Source organism: Natator depressus, chromosome 12 (assembly GCF_965152275.1).
Source record: "Natator depressus isolate rNatDep1 chromosome 12, rNatDep2.hap1, whole genome shotgun sequence".
NCBI lineage: Eukaryota > Metazoa > Chordata > Testudines > Cheloniidae > Natator > Natator depressus.
Genome location: NC_134245.1, coordinates 40,079,042 through 40,099,066, shown reverse-complemented (window position 1 = coordinate 40,099,066; position 20,025 = coordinate 40,079,042). Strand labels below are relative to the sequence as shown.

General features: G+C 61.4%; 1 protein-coding gene across 1 annotated transcript in view; it reads right to left on the bottom strand.

Moving 5' to 3' along the window:
• CPNE7 (copine 7) overlaps positions 1-9,615 on the bottom strand; it is a 50,768-nt gene extending 41,153 nt beyond the window's left edge. The window contains exons 1-2 of the mRNA XM_074968916.1: positions 9,471-9,615; positions 4,943-6,222 (exon numbers count right to left, since the gene is read on the bottom strand). Of these exons, the coding sequence (XP_074825017.1) occupies positions 4,943-5,116 (174 nt within the window). The 5' untranslated portion in view covers positions 5,117-6,222; positions 9,471-9,615. The remainder of the gene's footprint in view (positions 1-4,942; positions 6,223-9,470) is intronic.
• Between the last annotated feature and the right edge of the window lie 10,410 nt (positions 9,616-20,025).

The following is a 20,025-nucleotide window of genomic DNA, read 5'->3' as shown; positions in this document are numbered from 1 at the left end:
ATGTTTCCGCTTTTTGTAGGATCCTTTTTTGCTTTTCAGGTCATTCAGGAGCTCCTGATTCAGCCATTCTGGCCTCTGACTAGTCTTCCTGTCTTTCCTTTGCATCAGGATAGTTTGAAGCTGTGCCTCTAATATTGTTTATTAATATATTAATAATAATAATTAATAATAATATATTAATATAGTTTGAAGCTGTGCCTCCTTGAGAAACTGCCAGCTCTCCTGATCTCCTATATCCCTTAGATATTCTCCCATGGGACCTCACCTACCAGTTCTCTGAGTTGGTTAAAGTGTGCTTTTATGAAGTCCATTGTCCTTCTACTGCTCTCACACCTTCCTTTCCTGAGAATCATAAAAACGACCATTTCATGGTCATTTTCACCCAAATTGCATTCAGCTTTCAGATTCACAGCCAACTCCCTCTGTTGGTCAGACTCAATCCTAAAATGGCTGCACCGGGTTACTTCCTCCACGTGCTGGAACAAAAAGTTGTGCCCACTATATTCCAAGAACTTACTGGACATTGTGTGTTTTGTACGACTTTTCCAACTGCGAACACCAAACCAACTGTGTGAGCCAAAGGCAATTAATCATGAAGTAGTGACAGAAGAGCTAATACCAGGAAACTAGCACAAAAGAAACATTACAATGAGAATGTCCAACTGTTATCAGATTCAAATTTCAGATTCAACATTCAGATTTCAAAACAGAAAGAGGCCAGCAATCTGCCAAGGTGACAACTCTAACATCTGTCCTGTGTTATACGCACGGTGATGGCTCCGCCCCCCCGTCCCACGCCGTACCCACGGTGACGGCTCCGCCCCCCCATCCCACGCCGTGCCCACGGTGACGGCTCCGCCCCCCCGTCCCACGCTGTACCCATGGTGACAGCTCCGCCCCCCCGTCCCATGCCGTATCCACGGTGATGGCTCCGCCCCCCATCCCATGCCATACCCACGGTGACGGTTCCGCCCCCCCGTCCCACGCTGTACCCATGGTGACGGCTCCGCCCCCCCATCCCACTCCGTACCCATGGTGATGGCTGTACCACCTGGCCCATGTCACAACCAGGTCTGAGGTGAGTCCTAGCGGAGGAACAGAAGCCTCCTGGACCAAGCCCGGGAGGACAGGGCACGCACGCCCATCCCATCCCAGACAACGCCAAACACCAGAAGCAGCACACAGGGGCTCTGGGGGGCAGAGCCCCCTGGCCTGCCCGTCTCAGTGCAGCAGAAGGAGGAGGACTAGACGTGGCTGTGCGCTCCAGGAGCCATGGAGCCCATCGGTGGTGGTTGCAGACGATGTCCTGCGCGCGTACCTGGCCTGGCGGGCTCTGGCTGCGTGGTCTATCAGCTGGCCAGGTTCGTTTGGGGTGGGGGGGGACTTTTTTAGCCAACTTCGTATTTTATTGGCCCTTGATTTACCAGGTGAAGGCGGGGCCCCGCGGGGGTGTAATGGCAATCCCTGAAGCCAGGAGGCGCCAGCCCAGCTGTGTGATGGGGTGACCCTGCGCTGTGCCACGGGTCGGGGGGTGGGATACACAGGCCAGCCTCTCCCCAGGGCTGCTGTCGGGCCCTGGTTCCAGAGGGGAGTGGCAGGGGCGGCGGGGAGCAGCGGGGCTCCGGGGGCAGGGGTGTTGGCTGGAGCCCGAGTCCCTGTGTACCGCAGGAAGGGCTCGGTGTGCGTTTTCTCATGCGCTGAGCCATGCTGGCAGAAGGAACGGCGCGGCCTCCCACACACCAACCCCCTGCCAGCTCTGAGTCAATGGAACAACTTCCTGGGGAAGGCACCCTGCCAGGACAGCACCAGCCCCAGAGCCCGGGTCCCAGATCAACCCTGGGGAGCGCAGAATGGGCTCCAGGGAGCAGCACCGCCCCTGCCATCACCTCCAGGCACTGAGAGCCACAGACCCGCTGCCTCCCTCGCCCACCGAGAGAACTCGGCCGGGGCAGGGCCTCTGCAAAGCCCCAACCACCACCTCGCGCCAGCAGGGAGTCCGCGGCTCCAGCCTGGCCACGCCATGGCACCAACCTGACCCCTCTCAGGGTCAGCACCAGTCCCAGCAACACTGCCACCCGCCCCATGGTCATGGAGAAGGTGGGAAGGAGGGTCTGCAGGTACCGGGCTCAGCACAGCTCCCTCCCTGGCCAGCACTGGGCTGTGGCCTATGGGCAGCAGGGTGTGCATGGCGCCTTGCATCCCCAGCTGCCTCAGTGCCCCCTGGCACCACAGTCCCCCATCTCCTGCTGGTGGCAGCCCCAGGAGCAGGGGCAGTCTGGGTTATTTCCAGCACAGATTGCAACGGGCCCTGGTGGGGATGGAGACCCGATTGCGATGCTGTGGGGCCTGGGTGATATTTCCTTGGCTAAAGTGGTTGTGTCCCCTGTGTGCTGTTTGCACAAACAACCCCCTAGGGCTGGGGTCTGGGAGTCCAGCGATGGGTGCACCCCAGCAGGGCTCACTGCAGGTGTCTGACAACAGCCGGACCCCGCGGACAGGCCCAGGCATCCACCACAGAGGGAGTTTTGCCCCTGTACAATGTGAGCAAGGAGCTCTCAATGTGGCCCAAGGGGTCAGCTGGGGCAAAAGGGGGACACTGGGACCCAGGTGAATCAACTGCAAAGTCCCCAGGCTCAGACACTCTCCTTGTGGTGACGCCCCCAGAATCCATCGCTCACATTCACCCAGTGTCACATGATAGGTAATTAATACTCATTAATTAGCATTTCCATTAGCCCTAGCAGCTCCATGGTGAGGCAGGGTGGTGGAGCTATCCCAGTATGACCGATCTGGAAACTGAGGCAGAGAGAGAGGATGGGACCTACAGGGTCATGCATCGATTGTTTAGGCCACAGGGGCTCATTAGCCTCATCCAAGCGGACCCTGCATGGCACAGGCTGCTGGCCTCAGAGCTGGGAGCTGAACCCGAGTCGGCCCCCTGCCTCCCAGTCTCTGCTCGCTCTGCCAGGCAGGGGTGAGCGCAGGCAGGCTGGGCCCCTCGCGTGCCCCGCACCCCCTGCCACGAGAGATGGCAGAAAAGCCTCAGTGCTGCTAAAACCAGTCCCCCCGCAGAGCGACGGGGCAGGCGTGTGACCAAAGCCAGCCCAAGCGGGGCTCAAGGGCCGGGGTTAGTAGGGTCATGGGAGTGGGAGGGCCTGCCTGACGCTCCTTTCCCTCCCTCTTCAACCAGGCTCAGAAAGCGGCAATGCCTTGCGCCCGGGGCAGGAGCCTGTGAGCCAGGGCTCCTGGTTCTGCCACTTACTGCGGGCAAGGCCCTGACCGTCTCTATGCCTCTGTTTCCCTCTCTGCATCCCCTGCCTTGGGGGGCTGTGAGCCTTGAGGAGCTCACGCTGACAAGGCCCTGGGCTGAATGGCTGAGCAGGGCTCTCGCTGCTTGCCACAGCTCGCCCATGGGACCCAGTGTGTGTGACTCAGCCCCTGCCCGGGCGCTGGGGCGGGACTCTCTCCTCGGTGTGGACAGGGCTGACATGAGGACGTCCCCTCAGACGAGGGACCAGGGAGCGGCACCAGGCTGGGGCCTCTGCAATCACAGCGGGTCTCTGGCGAAGCGCTGTTGCAGTCCCTAACAGGGATCACCGGCTAGTTAACCACCCCCTGGTCCCAGTGCACTTGGGGGTGGGGGAGCGTGGACATGCCCCCCCTCCACACCCGGACACACTGGCTCAGCAGCAGCTCAGCGCTGCCTGCCCCAGCTCCCAGGGAATCAGCCGTGAGAACCAGCTCTAGGAATCTGGCCTTTTTCTGACGGCAGTCAGCAATTCCCTGAACACACCTGCAATCAGGGTCAAGTAGGGTGACCAGATGTCCCTATTTTATAGGGACAGTCCTGATATTTAGGGCATGTTCTTCTATAGGCACCTATTACCCCCTACCCCCTGTCCCGATTTTTCACACTTGCTGTCTGGTCACCCTCGGGCCAAGCTGCTGAGTAAATCCCAGGGACAATTCCCAGCACGCACAGATGTGAAATTCCAGCTCGGCGTGTTGTGCCCGGACCCGGTGGACACACGGGATCGTTCCCAGCTCCGGACAGGATGAGCGCAACTCTCTGGATCAGGCCCCCAGGAGCAGGTCCAAATGGACGTGCCACGAAAGTGCCCCTGTGGTGACTCCGAACCCAGGACCGTGACCCCCATCGGCAGGGAATGGCCATGAAAAGAGCACCCAGGGGAAGCTGTTCTCAGCACAAACATCCCCCCAGCTCTGCTTCCAAGGCTGCGGGGGGGGGGAGGGGGCAGCAATGGGAAAGGAAAACTCCCCCTGCGCCCATGCGGTTCCGCCACTTCGGATGCTCAAACCCAGCTGTTTGTGTTCATAGAGCGCAGGAGCAATTCAAAGCAACCCTGCAAGTGCCTGGAAACGTGAGGGTTTGCACAAGGCTTGGGGGGTGGAGGGGGGCCCACAGGTCACTCACACCCGTGCGGAGCGTCTACACTGGGTGTTTGCAGCAGTGCAGCAATGTCGTGGGGAGAAGCCCTGTGCGGGTGCCGCCTGCAGGGCAGGGATCCTGACTCTGGCTTAGCCCCTCTGGGACTCACCCCGAATGGATCCAGAACACCGGGTGTTACAAAATGTTCCAAGGCCACAAAAGCGACTGGGGGGAGAGGGGAAAGGGGCTGCTCAAATGTGGAATTCGCAGCCGCAAACAAGCACGTTTTCATCCAGACCTGCCCCCCCGAACATTGATGAAAATTCCTGTTCAGCGTTTGGGGAGAAGTCCCTTGGCCCAGCCCTGACTAGAGCCCCCCGGGGCACGTGCTGAGCCCTGTTCCCCTGGCTGTCCCATGCTGCCCCCGGCCCATGGGCACGCCCAGCAGTGTAAGCACCATGCATGCGTCCAGGCCAATACAAACACCAAGAGGCCCCCTTCCTGCCCGCACCCAGCCCCGTGCTGGCCCCACCGCCTGCGCCTCCCACCTACCTCCATCCACTGGCCCTGGGACTGCATGAGCAGCACCACACAGGGGTCCGACTTGTTGAGCGTGTCCCGGTCGAGCAGGTGTTTGCAGCTGACCCGCAGCTCTACTTTGGAGACGCAGGTGGCCGAGACCACCCCCAGGGAGGACTGGGACGCCAGGTCCGGGATCTCGTCCATCCCAGCGGAGGGCGGGATGGGCAGGGTCCTTGCTCGGAGGAGTCGGTGGTGGGACGGACAGGCAGAAGAATGTGGCGTTAAGATCTGGACTTGCGGGCAAAGGGCGTCCGGGGCTGTGATGGGTGGAGACCGGAGGCAGAGGCAGCCCCGGGAAGAGTTATGGGACGGGGGCTCGTTCCAGCCAGGCAGCAGCAAGCTCAGAGGAGTGCAGCCTCTCAGGGGTGGCCGTCAGGGAACCTCCCGTTAGACAAGGCCTGGGCGTCGGGCTGGGCACCGAGTCCTCTGGCGGAGAAGGAGCTCAGGTGAGGAGGGGACAGCTGCCAGCACAGCCCCCGTTAGTAGGTGGCTTCTGATTTGTTCCTCACTGTCACTGGAGTCTCTGAAACCTGCACCTCATGACTGTGACCTGCAGGAGGCGCTGCCACCTCCAGAGCCCGTCGCCAGCCAGCTGCCGAAGGACGCCCGTCAGGTTTCTTTCCCCCGCGGATGCTGACGAGTGAGGGTGTGGTGTTCTTCCCCTCCAGGCGGCGCCTGCAGGCTGCTGGATCCCACAGCCCTGCTCAGCACTGGCCCCGGCTGACCCAGGGGCACCGACTGCAGCACGTGGGCCCCCCCCGCCCCCTCTCCCGGCTTTGAGTCGCTGTGTGTCCCGGCAGACGGTGGTCCTGCTTCACGGTCCTATCGCCTCTGCCCGGCCCTCGGCTGCCGTGGCCAGCGGGGAAGGCTAAGCTGCTGCTGTCATCGCGGGGAGGAAGCCGAGAGAGACGCAGGCTGGGAGGTCGATGGGCTCGGCTGCAAAGTCAACAGCTAAATGGAACCCCCCAAAACCGTCTCGAGTGGGCCGCAAGGCTGGCGTCAGCAGCAGACAGCCTGGCCAAGGGGGCCGCCGGAGGAGGCCCGGACGTTCTGAGGAACGATGAATTGTCCAGGGGCGTCTGGGCCTAGGAGCGGGAGGCTCCTCCGGGCAGAGGGTGAAGGAGGGACCTGCTGTTTGGCCTGGGTCAGTGTCTCTTGTTGTATGGCTCGATGAGCACTGGGTACCCTGGGGTTCTCCGTCCCTGTTCCTTGCGGGGGGACAGGCGCTGGGGGTCACTCAGCGGGGTCACCTGCAGGGTTCAAGAGCACAGACGGGTTGGAGAAAGGCCAGGGCCCCTGGGAGGGGAGTTGATCTGTAAGCACAGCCCCCTCTTCCCCCATGCACACTCTGGGAGTGGGAGGAAGGGACCATCGGCACAGGGGAGGGAAGGATCTGAACGGAAAGGAGAGAACCCTGCACCCAGCCCCCTCCGGGATCTGCCTTCCCCTCTCCCCCAGCCAGCGCCACGTGACTGTGGCACGCCAGCCTCTCCTGGCAGGGGCAGGGCGGCACAGCTCAGCACAGATGCCCCAGAAGAGAAGGGAGGGGGCAGGTTGTGTGAGTGCCAGTGAGATGCTGATGGCAGGGATTCAAATCCACCCTGCTGAACAACAAGGAGCAGGAGCTGGCGTGTGACAGCTCCCCCCCGGCAGGCCGCCCACGTGGGAGCCACGTGCCGGACCCCCCTCCACCAGGCCCTCGGGCGGAGCAACCCAGGCCGGGCCACCCGCGAGGGAGCCGCAGGACGGGCCGGTTCTGCCTGGGGCTCCTCGCCCCGTTCTGCCCAGGCCAGAGAATCCACCACTGCCCAGCCAGCCAAAGAGCACGGACCTCCCAGGGCACCCCGCACCCCCAGGGGCTCCCTAACACACAGTCCACCCCGCCGAGCGGCGAAACCCAGGGTGTTGCTAGGCGAGCCCAGGAAGCTCTCGTCCCTCCCCGCACGTTGCCATGAGACTCGGCTGAGGGAACAGCTGACACGACTCTTCTGGGCGCTGAGATCGCCGAGGGCACCTTGGAAAGACGCCCCCCGGAGCACGGACGCCCAGGCCTTGAACTCGGCAACGCCTGGGTTAAAATCCCGGCACACATCCCACGAGACAAGGAGCCCTGTCTCCTGGGGACACGCAGCTCCCTCCCGAAATCACCACAGAACTGATCACCACAGTCTCTGCCCAAGGGGGGCCCAGGGCTGGGACATCAGGAGGCTGTGGGGCAGGCGTGAGGGGCACTGGCAGGGCTGTGGGGGCAGGGTTGGAGTAGCAGGGGGCTGCGGGTCAGGAGTGAGGGGTGTTGACAGAGCTGTGTGGGGAGTCCAGGGCTGGGATGGGGGGTGGTGCTGCAGGTTGGTCTGGGTCGAGTTGCCCGGGGTCTGCATGTACCTCCCCGATGAAGGAAGCCTGGAGCCTTCCAGCCTCACTCCCAGAGCAGGCACTTGGGTGAGCAGAGGGCGAGCGGGCGCAGGAGCCCCAGCTCACGGAAACCAGCTCTCCAGCTGGGCAGGAGCCATTTCCCGCGGCGAAGCGGAGCACTCAGAGGGGAGGAGGCAGGAGAGGTCCCTGGCCAGGGCCTTGCGTACGTGGGGAGGGACAGAGAAGGTGTGATGTGGGGGGGAGAACAGCGGGTGGGGATGAGCCACTTGGGGCCACAGTGACTGGCCCTGGCTCCAGCCTGCCCGTGCTGGGCCCCGGGGAACACCAGGCAGCTGGCTGGAGCCAGAGGGACACGCAGCGCCCACTTCGTGGGTTCCAGGGGCCACAACCTGCCCCTGGGAGGTGCTCCTGGGGACCACGGTCCCTGCTCGTTCTCCGGGTTAGTCCTTGCTCCCTGGAGGGGCTGTGGGAACCTTCGGGAGGCTGGAGTCTCCCGGGGCCAGGGCCAGCACAGACTTTGCCAGAGTCCGGGACGCGAGGCGAATGCTCTGTGCAGCCGGGGCTCCCAGGCCCAGGTACCGGGGCGGTTCCTGCAGGGCCCAGCAGCTGGGAGCCAGGGGGAGTGTGGGGAAGAGGGGCTGGGACGAGCAGGATACTGACCGATGGCAGAGAGCTGCAGCGGGAGGGCACCTGCCTCCCCACCCCTGCGTATGCCCCTTCTTACCGCCCCTCCCCTGGGGACAGTGCCCCGCCCTCCCCCGGGTAACCCAGCCAGTGCTGGGGGTGAGATCCCTTTCCTTCCCTCCCCACCTCCGCCGCACGATGGCGTCAGTCAGACTCACCCCCGGCCACGCTGCTGCTAGGGGAAGCCACATTGGGAGTGGGGACCCTTCAGATCAAAGTGTCCAGCTCGGCCAAGCCCCTGCTCCCTTCAGACCTCCCCCCCACACGCCTCCTCATGTAACCACCGGGGTCCCGCTCCCTCCCCCGCCACCCAGTATACCCACCAGGGTCCTGCTCCCCGCCCCCACGCCTCCCCGTGTAACCACCGGGGTCCCGCTCCCCCCCGCATGCCTCCTCATGTAACCACCGGGGTCCCGCTCCCTCCCCTGCCACCCCGTATACCCACCAGGGTCCTGCTCCCCGCCCCCACGCCTCCTCGTGTAACCACCGGGGTCCAGCTCCCTCCCCCGCCTCCCCATGTACCCACCAGGGTCCCGCCCCCGCACCCACCCCACCCCGTGTACCCACCAGGTCCCGCTCCCCCCCCCACGCCTCCCCATGTAACCACTGGGTCCCGCTCCACCACACACACCTCCCCGTGTATCTGGGGGATGCCCCAGGAATGGGCTGTGCCCTGGGCTCAGCAGGACCTTGGCCGAAGGCTTTGCTACCCGCGGCCATTCCCAGGTTGACCTGGCAGAGCCCAGTGGGCTGCACGGACCGGGCTCTCCAGGGGCAGACCTGGCTGTGGCTCCACACTGCTCCATCGCCTTTCCAGGGGTTGCCAAAGTGCCCCTCAGCCTGGCGCCCGGCCCAGCCCCCCATGCAGACTCCACTGGAGTCGGGATCTGAAGGGGTTTCGCTGGCCCTTGTCTGTGCCCAGCTGGCACAAGAGGATGCGCTCGGCATTTCCCCCTTGCTCACTGGGGAAATGTGAGTGAGGGGGACCCCGCAGGGCAGGGAGAGGCAAAGGGTCTCTTCCAGCCCCAAGCGCCCTGCCCTTGGCACCCAGCAGCAGTCGGTGGCTTTCACGCCATTGTGGGGGGGAGGTGGGTATGTATGGCACCTTCCCGGGCACACACGCTCGCTCACTCCTGCACACAGTTAGTTTGGGCTCGGACCCAGAGCGGTGCCATGCCGCGTGGCGCCCGTCGTTCACAGATTCGCCAAGTCGGAGGCTGTGGCTCTTTGTGCCAAGGGCAGCTGCTGCCAAAGTTCGTTGGGAAAGTTCTGCGGGCAGCGGCCCATTGCCCTGGCACACGGCATTTGCCAAAGCCCCTGGGAGCCTCCCCCTGCCAGCTGCACCTGCCCGGCAATTCCCTGACTCCTTCGCAGCCCCGCTCGCAGCCGGGAATCCCTGTGTCCCAGCCCCCTGTTCTGCGCTCCCCGCCCGCCCGCTCACCTGCTTGCCGGCCCCAGCGTGCCAGCCTCACTTCTCTCTGCGCTGCCTCCCGCAGCCAGCGAGCGCTCACACCAGGAGCATCCTCTGCCAGCCTGAGCCACCGCGCTGCCTGCCACCTCCACAGCGCTGACTCAAGCTGCAGTTCATGAGTAAAACCCTAAGAGGGAGACTAGTAGCAGCTTTTAACTGCTTCGCTGCCAGCCCCAGCGCTGCGCTGCCAGGCTCAGAGCAGAACTCAGCTCTGCAGAGCGGCCGGCCAAAGAACATTTCCATCAGCTGGATGGATCCCAGCCACCAGGACCTGATCAGTGCACCCTCGGGGACTTGAGGACCTAGCGGACGCAATCACAGAACTGTTAGCAGTTACCTTTGAGGACTCCCAGTCGACAGGCGAGGGCCCAGAGGACTGGGGAAGGGCAAATGTTGTACCTGTCTTTAAAAAGGGGGAACAAAGAGGACCCGGGGAACTATCGAACGGGCAGCCCGACTTCCAGACCTGGAACAAATTGTTAACCAATTAGTTTGTGAGCCCCCAGAGGATAATCAAGTTCTAAGGACCCGTCAGCATGGGTGTGCCAAGAACAAATCATGCCAAACCAACCTAAGTTCCTTCTTTGCCAGGGTCACGGGCCTTGTGGCTGGGGGAAGCAGGAGGCGTGAGAGATCCTGGTTTTACTGAGGCTTTTGACACAGTCCCACATGATAGTCTCATAGTAAACTAGGGGTGAAATGGGCTAGGTGAAATGACTAGAAAGTGGGTGCCCAAGTGGTTCAAAGACTGTACTCAGGCAAGTTCTCAGTAGTTGCCTTCAAACTGCCTTCAGCTAGGATAAGGGCTGGTGTAAGGAGGACGGGATCAATTGTTCTCCATGTCCGCTGAAGGTAGGAGACATGATGGGCTCAATCTGCCACATGGGAGACTGAGGTGAGATATTAGGAAAAGCGTCCCAACGCCAGGGGAGTGAAGCACTGAAATGGGGACTGAGGGAGGCTGTGGAATCCCCATCACTGGAGGGTTTTCAGAACAGGATGGACAGACCCCAGTCTAGGTTTACTCGGCCCTGCCTCGGTGCAGGGGCTGGAGTTGGTGACCTCTCGAGGTCCTTCCAGCCCGACACTTCCAGGATTCTGATTCTCAGAGCTGCCTCAGTGCATGGCAGCTCCGGACTCGTTCCACCAGACACAGGCCAGAGCAACTCCTGCCATGCAGTGCTGGGCTTGCGGGTGCCAGGCCCCCCTGGCCAGAGGGCTCCACTCTCTGCTCCTTGCTGCCTGGATCATAGCCACACTCTCCCCGCACAGTGGGAAAGGCAACGGTCCAGTATGGCCCTGTCCCACTGGAACCCGTGACCTGACATGTTCCAGCTGGGCCAGCACTGATCCCTCTGGCTGTCTCACCTGGGGCTGGGCCATCCCCTCTCCCCCACAACCAGTACCAGCCCCCTCCAAACCAGTACCAACCTCCCATGCTCCCGCCCCCTCCCCATCATCCCCCTGCTCCTGGGCAGTTTCCAGGAAGAAATCCTGCCATGTCTACAGAAAAGTTACCTGGGAATTTTGCAGGAAACACGCCCATGAGGCCACGGCCCCATGCCCTCACGTCCTGGCACAGGCCACAGTAACAGGCCTGGGGGATTCGGGCTTTTCCAGCCAGCTCTGCCAGCAGTCTACCAGTAAACCCTGCGCTGCAGCCCCCCTCCCATGTCTCAGGCATGTCCCACTGTATCACCAACCTGCCTGCCTGCGCTGCCCTCCCCTGCGGAGATGCGCAGTGCTGGTCTCACACGTGTCTGGGAGCCGGCAGAGCTGATTTAGGAAAGACGATGAAATTAGCCCATATTTGGAGCTATTAGAATGCAGATGTGGCTAAGGAACACGGGGACTGAGGGCGTCGCGGGAGCTAATCCCCAGCCTGCGTGGCAGAAATAGGACACCCGCCTTTCAGTGTGTCCTGACGCATGCCAGGGAGAGCTCTGCCGGCCCGAGGGGCGACATTCATTGGGATCGACCCCGACAGCTTCTGCACTTGCCCTGTGTGACGAAGTGGGACTGTTCTCAATGTTTCCTCTGAATAGTGTGGGGGTGCCTCAGTTTCCCCTAGGCAGTTCTTAAGTATCTAGGTGGTGGGATAAGGGTGTATGATCACTGCAGAGCCCTAGAGGGCAGGTGTGTGCAGGGGTCTGGACACAGAGAATGGCCGACACCCTGTTTCCTGGCAACTGATGGCCTGGGCCCTTCCCCCCTGCAAGGTGAGAGCTAAAGGGTTGGAGAACAAAGGAATCCAGTGATTCCTGGCCCGGGAAAGGGACAAAGCCCAGAGGAGGAGGGGCTGGAGGGAGTTTCAGTTTGGGGCTGGCCGGGACATGGAGTGAAGGGCAGACGTGGTTGTCTGGCTCATTGCCCCCCAAAATGGACCCAGCTGAGGGGTCCTGTTCTCTGCACCTGCAAGCTCTGTGTTAGACCATGTTCCTGTCATTTAATAAACCTCTGTTTTCCTGGCTGGCTGAGAGTCCTGTCTGACTGCGGAGTTGGGGGGCAGGACCCTCTGGCTTCCCCAGAAGCCCCGCCTGAGTGGACTCGCTGGGAGAAGCGCAGGGAGGGGCAGAGGATGCTGAATGCTCCGAGGTCAGACCAAGGAAGGTGGAAGCCAGGTGAGCTGTGTGTCCTGCAGACAGGCTGCTCACAGGAAGGAGACTGCCCCAGAGTCCTGCCTGGCTTCATGAGGAGCAGTTCCAGAGCATCGCCCGGGGACTCCGTGACAACTGGTGGCAGAGGTGGGATCTACTGCACCCCGTGGATGGCGCTTCCTGCAGTAAGTGACTGGGGAGCAGTAAAATGAAGGGGGATTGACAGGGACCAGGCGTGCTGAAGATTCAGAGAGAGATGGTTTCAGGGGGCGGTTAACCCCTGGGTGTGTGTGACCAGAGAGAAGGACTTTTGCAGTAACAGGGTCCCCCGGGGGATTGCAGCGAGCTGTCCCAGGGGCGGAGGAGTCTGTAGCTCAACCCTGGCAAAGAGGAGGTGATCTTCAGAAGGGCTGGCGCACTAGGGGTTCTCCCTGGAAACCATGGGGAGCTGAGAGCACACAGGCCTGTGAGTCCACAACAACTTGGGAAGAGCGGAGTGATGGCCTGTCACCGTCTCCTTAAGAAGGACATTGTAACCCTGTGCAGAAAGAAAGTGTTGAGCATTGGAAAGTTCACCAAGGCACAGTTAATGGTGCAGCTGGAGGAGGATGATCGATCGAAGGAACAGATTCCTGACCCCAAATGGGGCTATAGCAGGATCTGGGAGCAGCTGGAGTGGGAGCCAGGCATCCCCAAGACTCCTGTCCCCGACGAGACGAGGGTCTTCATGATCGGGTGCCCCATCCGGGGATCGGAGACAGATGGGATTGGAGCTGAGTCCGAGAGAGCCAGAGGACTGTGGGAGACAGCGCGAGCCCGAGAAAGAGCTGCAGAAGCAGCAGCAGCATGAACTGGCGGTGGGGGAGTGGAGAGGCCTAGGGGACCTCCCAGGGGTGAGTGGGGATAGACCCCGGGGGGCCAGTTCCACAGGGAACCTCGAGACTAAATTGCTGCCCCTGGTTAAGGAGGGGGGGGATGTGGATGCCCACCTCACTGCCTTTGAGCAGGCTGGCGATTTGAACCAGGGGGGCCCTGCGGAAAACCCCCGGTGTCTAGCTCCCTTGCTGGGTCCCAAGGCCATAGACTCCGTCAACCAGATGGGTGGGGAGGTGGACAGGCTCCCACTCCTGACCCCAACCTATATGTCTGTGTGGAGTCTCCTGGGGTCAGGCCCCTCGGACCCCCAGTGGGAGCGGAAGGTGACGGTCAATGGGGAGACATTCCTGGGGTGGCGAGATCCTGGGACAGAGAGAACTGTTGTCAGGCCCTGGGTGGTGCAGCCTCAGATGCTGAGGGGCTGTGTGAGCTGGGTGAGGGTCCCAGGGACGAAACCCCTCGCCCTGCCTATGGCCCAGATCCCTGTGCAGACCCAGGAGGGGTGGGGCTGGCTGGCCGTTGGGGTGCTCCAGGACACCAGCTGCGAGACCCTGTTGTGGGGTGACTGTGTCTCTTTGGGGCAGGATCCAGGCCCTGCTCCTGTAATGGCCAAGGGTTTGAATTTGAATCCAGGGAACCAATCGGCGGAGAGGGAAATGATCAGTGAAAATGCAGATGACCTGGCTGGCAGCAGGGAGGAGCGGCTAGGATCAGGCTACCTGCCTGCTGGTAACCAGACCCCTGGGGCTGGGTGGGACAGAGAGATGCTCCCTGCCCCCTTGCACACCAGAGAGGGGGCTCACGCTGGCTCTGATGCCGTGAGGAAAGCAGTGGCCTGCCCCCACTGGGACAGCAAGGGCAGCTCTGAGCACAGTGGGAGCTGAGACCCCAGCTGAGTGGGGGGAGACACAGGCAGGGCAGGGGATCTGTGGGGAGTGGCAAGGTGCTTGGTAAGGGAAGTCTGGATGAGCCCAGGCAGCCTTGTGAGCTGATGGCTGTGTCTAGTCAGCAGGGTGGGAAGGCGAGGAGAGTGGAAGAGGAGTGTCCCTGGATCTTACCTGTTAGCTGGGTGGAGAATTGTGACCGGGAAGGAAACGTGCCTGTGTCTGTCAGGGGTATTGACTTGCCTGTGGAGGGAGCTACCCCGGTCTCCAAGCAGTCGTCTGTGACCAGCCTTGTGTGCTGGGACAAGGGGAAAGAGATCCCAAGCTGTGTGTCTGGGAAAGGAGAAAGTGTGTCCGGCTCTTCTTTGTCTGTGGAGCAGACAGAAGGGGCCTTTCAGCCTGTGACGGTTGAGGGTAGTGCAGGTGTCTCAGAGCTGGTTCTGGATTCAGCTAAAGCCCAGGAAGGGAAGGGTCCTAAGTTTGTGTCTGCTCCTGAGAATGGCCCTGTAACTAGGTCGCATCCAGTTAGTGTCTATGTAAAATCCCAGAGCCCAGACAATTCTGGTGCTTGTATTTTGCCTTTAGATAAGCTTTAGATAAGCTATTACCAGCAGGAGAGTGGGGTGGGAGGAGGTATTGTTTCATGGTCTCTGTGTATATAATGTCTTCTGCAATTTCCACAGTATGCATCTGTGACGATGTGACGCAGCAGGGAGGGGGGAGTGTTGACCTGGGAATGTGCCCTGGGGACGGGAGACCTGAGAGCCTGTCACCTGAGCCAGGAGGGGGAGGGGGAGGTAACACCTCTGCCCAGGAATGTGGACAGAGGCTGCAGCAGGGAACCTGCTCGGTGGGTTTAGTTTCAGTTTGGGGCTGGGTGGAGGAACACAGGGAACCCCAGGGCTGGGGTCTAAGCTCCCTGCTCCCCCAGAAGGACTTCACTGAGGGGTCCTGGGTGTACCCACAAGCTCTGTTTTGGACTGTGTTCCTGTTGTCCAATAAACCTTCGGTTTTACTGGCTGGCTGAGAGTCTCAGTGAATCCCAGGAAGAGGGGTGCAGGGCCTGGACTCCCCCACACTCCGTGACAACTGGTGGCAGCGGTGGGATCTACTGCACCCCGTGAACGGCGCTTCCTGCAGTAAGTGACTGGGGAACAGTAAAACGAAGGGGGATTGACGGGGACCAGGCGTGCTGAAGATTCAGAGAGAGAGACGGTTTCAGGGGGCGGTTAACCCCTGGGAGTGTGTCACCAGAGAGAAGGACTTTTGCAGTAACAGGGTCCCCCGGGGGATTGCAGCGAGCGGTCCCAGGGGCGGAGGAGTCTGCAACTCGACCCTGGCAAAGAGGTGGTGACCTCAAGAAGGACTGGCACACTAGGGGCTTTTCCTGGAAACCGTGGACAGCTGCCCGGCCTGCGAGTGGCCAGCCGGGAGATGTACGCTAAACGCCTTAAGAGCGACCTGGTGGAGCTGTGCAGGCAGAGGGGGCTGCGCGTCGGGAGGTCCACCAAGGAACAGCTGATTGCCCAGCTGGAGGAGAGGGATCGCTTGGATGACCCGATCCCTGTCCCTGAGGGAAGCCGCCCGGCGGACGCAGCGTGGGCCCTGGGGCCTGACCAGGCTGGGAGGGGTCAGACTGCTGCCCAGGACACCCCGAGACCCTTCCTACCTATGCCTGGGGGAGGGGTTGTGGGAAGCCCAGCGAATACCGAGGGCCCCCTGACCCCAGCAGCCAGCAGGGGATCCTCCCAGCGGAGCTCCCCATCCCTGGAGCGGATGCGGCTGGAATGGGAGAGGGAGAGGAAAATGAGGGAGCTGGAGGATCATGAAAAACAACGTCAACATGAGGAGAAACAACGTCAACATGAGCAGGAGGAGAAGGAGAAACAACGTCAACATGAGCAGGAGGAGAAGGAGAGGGAGCGTCAGGAGAAGGAGAGGGAGCGTCAGGAGAAGGAGAGGGAACGTCAGGAGAAGGAGAGGGAGCGTCAGGAGAAGGAGAGGGAACGTCAACATGAGCAGCAGGAGAAGGAGAAACAAAGACAGCATGAACTGGAGCTGGCCAGGCTGAGGAGCAGTGGGGCCCCGGCTGCGGTGAGTGAGGGGGGACCCAAGACTGCAAGGAGCTTTGATAAGTGCTTCCTGGCCCAGCGGAAGGAGGGGGAGGACATAGATAGCTTCCTGACGGCCTTTGAGAATGCCTGCGAGCTGCACAGGGTTGACCCTGCAGACAGGCTCCAGTTCCTCACCCCCTTACTGGACCCCAAAGCCGTGGAGGTCTACAGCCGGATGACAGGGGCAGAGGCAGGGGACTATGAACTGTTCAAACAGGCTCTGCTCCGTGAGTTTGGGCTGACCCCCGAGATGTACCGGAGAAGGTTCCGGAGTCAGCGTAAAACGCCTGAGGTCACCTACCTACAACTGGTCAACAGGATGCAGGGATATGCCCGCAAGTGGACAGCGGGGGCCCAAACTAAAGAGGACCTGCTTGACCTGTTTGTACTGGAGCACCTGTATGAACAGTGCCCTTCCGACCTGAGGCTGTGGCTGGTGGACAAAAAGCTCGCGAACCCCCAGCATGCAGGGCAGCTGGCCGACGAGTTTGTGAACAGTCGGTCAGGGGGTAGCCGGGAGGAGTCCCAAAAGAACAGGCCCCCCCCGATGCAGAGAGAGAGTCACCATGGGGCCTCCCAGCGGGGAAATAGGGAGAACCCCCTCCAAAGGGGAACGCCTGGTGTCGGGCCCCTCCGACCCGTTCGAGGGGACCAACGTGACCTGAGCTGCTATCACTGTGGCCAGAGAGGCCACGTACGGGCCCAGTGCCCCGGGCTCAGGGACAAACTGAGCAGACCCAACCTACCCAGGGTTAACTGGGTAGGGACTCAGCTGGACGAGGGGCAGGCGACCCAGGAAAGGGGGGCTACCAGTTTGCCACCTGCTCAGGAGGGAAGAGTACCCCCAGCCAGCCCCGCCAGAGGGCTGGAGGCTCTGGACTCAGGGTGCTCGGTTTACAGGGTGGGTGCGGGGCTGTCCCTCCGGAGAGAGTGCCTTGTTCCCCTGGAGGTGGATGGGAGGAAGGTCAATGGATACTGGGATACGGGCGCGGAGGTGACGCTGGCCCGGCCCGAGGTGGTGGCCCCAGATCGGGTGGTGCCCAACACCTACCTGACCCTGACGGGGGTGGGCGGGACCCCATTTAAGGTGCCCGTGGCAAGGGTACACCTGAAATGGGGGACCAAGGAGGGCCCCAAGGATGTGGGGGTACACCACCATTTGCCCACTGAAGTTTTGATGGGGGGAGACCTAGAGGACTGGCCAAGCGACCCCCAGACCGCCCTGGTTGTGACCCGTAGCCAGAGCCGGCGAGGGGCACTGCGACCTGACCCTGGGGAGGGTACCACACTGGAGGCGCGAGACCCTACTCGGGTGGGGAGGGAGCGCCGAGGGGCACGGCTCAGAGAGGCTGCGGCCTCAGACCTGGCCACGGAGGGGGAACCGGGCCCCATCCCTTCCCCAGCCGCTGAGTTCCAGGCCGAGTTGAGGAAAGATCCCTCCTTGCAGAAGCTCAGGGACCTGGCCGACCTCAGTGAGGGACGGACCATGAGGAGAGGCTGCCAGGAGAGGTTCCTGTGGGAGAAGGGGTTCCTGTACCGAGAATGGGCTCCCCCAGGGGAAGGGGAGTCCTGTGGGATCAGGAGGCAGCTGGTGGTCCCCCAGAAGTACCGCCGCAAGCTCCTGTCCCTGGCCCATGACATCCCCCTCGCAGGGCACCAGGGAATCCGGCGCACCCGGCAGAGGTTGCTACAGAACTTTTACTGGCCCGGGGTCTTTACCACCGTCCGGCAGTATTGCCGATCCTGTGACCCCTGTCAGAGGGTGGGGAAGGCCCGGGACAAGGGGAAAGCGGCGTTGAGACCTTTGCCCATCATAGAGGAGCCTTTCCAGAAGGTGGCCATGGACATCGTGGGGCCTCTCAGCAAGACGACCCGGTCGGGGAAGAAATACATTCTGGTGGTGGTAGATTTCGCCACCCGCTACCCCGAGGCAGTGCCCTTAGCTTCCATTGAAGCAGACACCGTGGCAGATGCGCTCCTGACCATTTTCAGCCGAGTGGGGTTCCCCAGGGAAGTCTTGACAGACCAAGGCTCCAACTTCATGTCGGCCCTGCTCCGGTGCTTGTGGGAGAAATGTGGGGTCCGGCATGACTGGGCCTCAGCGTATCACCCCCAGTCCAATGGGCTGGTGGAGAGGTTTAACGGGACGCTAAAGATGATGCTGAAAACCTTTATGAACCAGCACCCGCAGGATTGGGACAAGTACTTACCTCACCTGCTGTTCGCGTACAGGGAGGTGCCCCAGGAGTCTACCGGATTTTCGCCTTTCGAACTGTTATATGGAAGGAGGGTGAGGGGCCCCCTGGACCTGATGAGAGACGAGTGGGAGGGGAAGGCCACTCCCGATGGAGAGTCAGTGGTGGAGTATGTCCTGACCTTCCGAGAGAGACTGGCTGAACTCATGGGCCTGGCCAGGGAGAATCTGGCCAGAGCCCAGAGGAAGCAGAAGGTCTGGTATGACCGCACGGCGCGGGCCCGTGCCTACGCCACCGGGGATCAGGTGATGGTTCTCATCCCCGTGAGAAAGAACAAACTACAGGCCGCCTGGGAGGGCCCGTTCAAGGTCGTCAAGCAGCTCAATGAGGTAAACTATGTGGTGGAGCTGTCGAACCGGGCCCACCACCGCCGGGTGTACCATGTGAATATGATGAAGCCATATTATGCCAGGGGGAATGTGGTGTTAGCTGTGTGTGGTCAGTGGGAGGAGCAGGGAGATGACCCTTTAGTAGATCTATTCCCTGGGACCAGAGCTGGTTCCCCCCTGGAAACAATCCCCCTCTCGGATCAGCTCACCCCTGCCCAGCAAGCTGAGGTCAGGGGGGTGCTGCATCCGTACCGACAGCTGTTTTCCAACCAGCCTGGACGCACTAATCTGACTGTCCACCGGGTGCAGACAGGGTCGCACCCGCCGATAAGATGCTCCCCCTTCCGAGTCACAGGGAAAACTGCTCAGGACCTGGAAAGAGAGGTCCGGGACATGCTGGCTTTGGGGGTGATCCAGCCATCGGCCAGCCCTTGGGCCTCGCCGGTGGTGCTGGTCCCCAAAAAGGATGGGTCAGTCCGGTTCTGTGTGGACTATCGGAAGCTCAATGCCATCACTGTATCGGATGCCTACCCCATGCCCAGGCCGGACGAGCTCCTAGACAAGCTGGGAGGAGCTCGGTACCTTACCACCATGGACCTTACAAAGGGCTACTGGCAAGTGCCGCTGGATGCAGATGCCCGGCTGAAATCGGCCTTTATCACCCCTCTGGGGCTCTATGAGTTTCTGACCCTGCCTTTCGGCCTCAAGGGAGCGCCGGCCACCTTCCAGCGCCTGGTGGACCAGCTCCTGAGGGGGATGGAGAGTTTTGCCATGGCGTATATTGACGACATCTGTGTCTTTAGCCAGACCTGGGAGGACCACGTGTCCCAGGTTAGACAAGTGCTGGACCGACTCCAGGGGGCTGGGCTGACTGTCAAAGCGGAGAAGTGCAAGGTGGGGATGGCTGAAGTATCTTACCTGGGCCATCGGGTGGGGAGCGGCCGCCTAAAGCCGGAACCGGCCAAGGTGGAGGTGATCAGAGACTGGCCCGCTCCCCACACCAAAAAGCAGGTCCAAGCCTTTATTGGGATGGCAGGATACTACCGAAGATTTGTGCCCCACTTTAGCGCCATAGCCACCCCCATCACTGAGCTATGCAAGAAGGGGAAGCCAGACAAGGTGGTCTGGACCGAGCAGTGCCAGGAGGCTTTCCGGGCGCTGAAGGAGGCTCTGGTCAGTGGCCCAGTTCTAGCAAACCCAGACTTTGACAAGCCCTTTGTGGTGTTCACCGACGCCTCCGACACGGGACTGGGGGCGGTGCTAATGCAGGAGGATGAAAAGGGGGAGAGACACCCCATCGTGTACCTGAGCAAGAAGTTGCTACCCCGGGAGCAACACTACGCGGCCATCGAGAAGGAGTGCCTGGCCATGGTGTGGGCCCTCAAGAAACTAGAGCCCTATCTCTTCGGGCGACACTTCACCGTCTACACCGACCACTCTCCCCTGACCTGGCTGCACCAGATGAAAGGA